Source organism: Acyrthosiphon pisum, chromosome X (genome assembly GCF_005508785.2).
Source record: "Acyrthosiphon pisum isolate AL4f chromosome X, pea_aphid_22Mar2018_4r6ur, whole genome shotgun sequence".
NCBI classification, from domain to species: domain Eukaryota; kingdom Metazoa; phylum Arthropoda; class Insecta; order Hemiptera; family Aphididae; genus Acyrthosiphon; species Acyrthosiphon pisum.
The window spans coordinates 39352648-39355969 of NC_042493.1; the positions used below are offsets into that span (position 1 = coordinate 39352648).

The 3322-nt window shown below is 28.9% G+C and overlaps 1 protein-coding gene across 1 annotated transcript; it reads left to right on the plus strand.

The window, feature by feature from the left end:
* The first annotated feature begins 356 nt into the window (after positions 1–356).
* Positions 357–1939, plus strand: LOC107882257 (POU domain, class 4, transcription factor 1-like). Its single transcript, XM_029485616.1, has 2 exons — positions 357–570; positions 1655–1939. Exons 1-2 carry the CDS (start codon positions 438–440, stop codon positions 1912–1914), a joined length of 393 nt encoding a protein of 130 aa, XP_029341476.1. The 5' UTR covers positions 357–437; the 3' UTR covers positions 1915–1939.
* Positions 1940–3322: the final 1383 nt, after the last annotated feature.

Below are 3322 nucleotides of genomic sequence, written 5' to 3' on the forward strand. Positions count from 1 at the left end.
GATTAAATTTTTACATAAATAATATTATTACGAACAAAAATTTGATTTATTATGATTGATTTAATTCTGTTTACATTCTGTACAGTTTAAAAATAGTTTCAGTTTATTTTATTTGATTAATATACATAATATATTTATTGCAAATCTATACTATAAACCAAGTATTTAACTCTCATAGGTTGAATAAATATGAGAATAACTAAATAAATAACTGATATTAATCGTGTTGTAAATATTGTTGAATTTATTTTATTCATTTTAAAATTGAAATCATTTATCGTAATTTTACATTGCAAAGTAACAACTTTTTTTTTTTTTATTATTAACTTTTAAAGCCATTAGCTGTTGGTTTTTGTTATGAATAGTGACGGACATTTATAACTGATGGTTAGGATGAATAATATAAACTTTATGCTTAAAATATAACTTTTGTTTAGATGGCTACCTATATATATCATTATGGTGGCGGTGGCGGCGGTGGAAAGAGGCGTCGTGGCGGCAGTGGATATTATGACGGCTGTGGAGGTCGTGGCGGTCGTGGCGGCGGCGGGAACGCCACAAACAGAAACAGTAAGTACTTATATTTCATACCTATTAGCTATTTGTTTTTTATAGATGAGTTGTATATACGTAAATTTCATATTCAGGTCTATCAAACCTTACGCATGTCATGCACTACATTATAGACGAAAACATTTGTACCTATACATTTTTTTCATTATACTTAATTATTCAATATTCATTAAGTTGTTCTTAATTGATTTGAACTATATGTATACGGTCAATGTGTTCCTGCCCGGGCAATGTGAACCAGAATTTTTTTCATTAATCAACTAATAATATTTTTTATTTTCATTATTAATTATAATTTTACTATTACCTATTGGCTAGTTATAATAATTTATAGTATTGTTCTTTTTCATTTCAATTTATAATATTTTTTTAAAAAACAATGATTATTATTTTTATTATCATATATCTATTGAATATTTTATATTCCATAAAAATATTCGTAATATTATAATATATATATATTATATATATATATATGAATACAATTAATAAACGTTGTTTTTTAAAAAAATATTACAAATTGGTAAAAATAAAACAAAACAATACTATAAATTATTATAACTAGCCAATAGGTAATAGTAAAATTATAATTTATAAGGAAAATTAAAAAAATATATTTAGTGGTTAATGAAAAAAATTCTTTGCCCGGACAGCAACACATTGACCAGGCAATGTAAAGATTAAGCATACATTTTTTTTTATAACTTTTATATAATTTACATCATTGCACTATTCAGTGTAACCAGGTTTGGGGTTTTATGTAACTGCGCATCGACAATATTTTAGTCTAACTATACAACTTGATCGAAATGTTAATTACTTCGGTTTAAATGGTTAACACAAAAAAGTATTGATTTTGTACTTCATACTTATTATTATAAATTAAACAGTTAGTGATGTCATTTTATTATCTAGTTAGATTGCTATTTGTATACTTTAACATCTTGCTTCAAAATGCATCTTATGACTCAAAATGTGCTGAGTGTTATTATGTTTTCCCTTTACCCTTTATCCAAACTTTTTAAATTAACCAACATTTTATCATGGATATATTTTAATTTCAATTCCTTTGAATGTCTAGAGTGCATAAAGTGCTACAGGCGTGGCCATGTTGCTGCTGACTGCTGGTTCAACCAGCAGTCAGCAGCAGCAGAAGCCTCCAAAGAGGACATTGCTGCAAAAACAGCCAGAGCAGCTGCAGCAGCAGTTGCTCTGGCAGACAAGCTGGCTGCTGAAGCTGCCGAAGCAGCAGCATCGGCAGAAGCAGGAGGCGGAAGAGGAAGTGTATCTGAAGTGACTGAAGATCCGGGAACAAACCAAAAAAATAATGATACCTACTGAAAATAAAAAAAATTTTTATTTTAAATATGTGTTAATTTCTCGATCCTCATTATTGTGTATTAATAGTTGGATTTACTAATCTGTAGGTGTCTTGTAATCTAAAAATATGAGTCAATATAATGATAACGGTGTTCAAAATTGAAAATACTACCTACCTACATACATGGACATTGGATAAATACTTTTAAAATACTCAATATTTTTATTTTTGGGAATCGTAATGACTGGTCAACACAAAATACATTGTGACATTCTTAGTGTAATTAATAATTTATTTACAAAAAATTGACTGACATAACAAAATTAATCTTATGTCTTGCTGTTGGTGGTGGTTTATATCAATATACCCAAATCCTAATGATGATATAAATCTTCTAACAACCATCAAATAATAATTTAGAACTTAATATTACTTTATTTAAACAAACAATTACAATATTAATACTATGTAAAATATAATAAAATAAATTATTACAACAACACTTTATAAGATATAAATTAATTGGAATTAATATTTTTGTTTTGTTCTTTTTCTTCACGAAACTTGGCATTAGTCATATAAAATTTCATATATCTTGATCAATACAATTTTTGTTATTTCTTATAGTTCTTATGGTTACTGAAACACATGTGTATAATGTAAATACTTACTAATTATGCATTATATTAAAATGAACACAGCGAAGTCACAATAGGGGTTTTCGGGTACAACTGTAACATTTTCGATAATAGTATTTATTTCTAAGGAATTTCAATCTAAACTTTTTAGCTCAGATTTTCCACTAATTTTAAATAACTCGAGTTTCTAGGTAATGGGACATTAACAACTAGAACATAGTACAGAACCCTTTTGCTGTTCTTGTCAATTTTCCTGACCACTGTACCAGTTGCATCCAAATACCCAGATACTGGTTTTTGTTTTTTAATCATATTCTTTAGTATGTCTAACTGCTCGTTACTATAACAGTGTAAGGACGGTATACCGAAATGCTCTACAAAGTTGTTTTCTTTGTCATTACACATCAATACAATATCATGAAAATCATCTTTATCGTAATCGTCAGCAGTTAAGGCCTCTGATCGGATTTTTCGGACGACGTCATCTGATTTAATGCCTTGCAAATTACCACAATTCAACTGAGTAGGTGACGCCAGGTCAACAGCGACCGACCTGAATGAAAACGCTTTAGTCTTTTTTAGCGTTTCTTTGTTCAAGTCTCGCTGAAACCCTTTTACGTGGTTCGTGAGACCATTGTCAACTGGATTGTGATGATAATTTAAACCAGAACTGTACACATATGCCACAAACTTTTCGTTTTCAGGCTGAACTTTAATTCTAAAATGTTTACACCCGTCATGACTACAATACATGAGCACATTGCAATGGTACTTAAAATAATTTACCCTT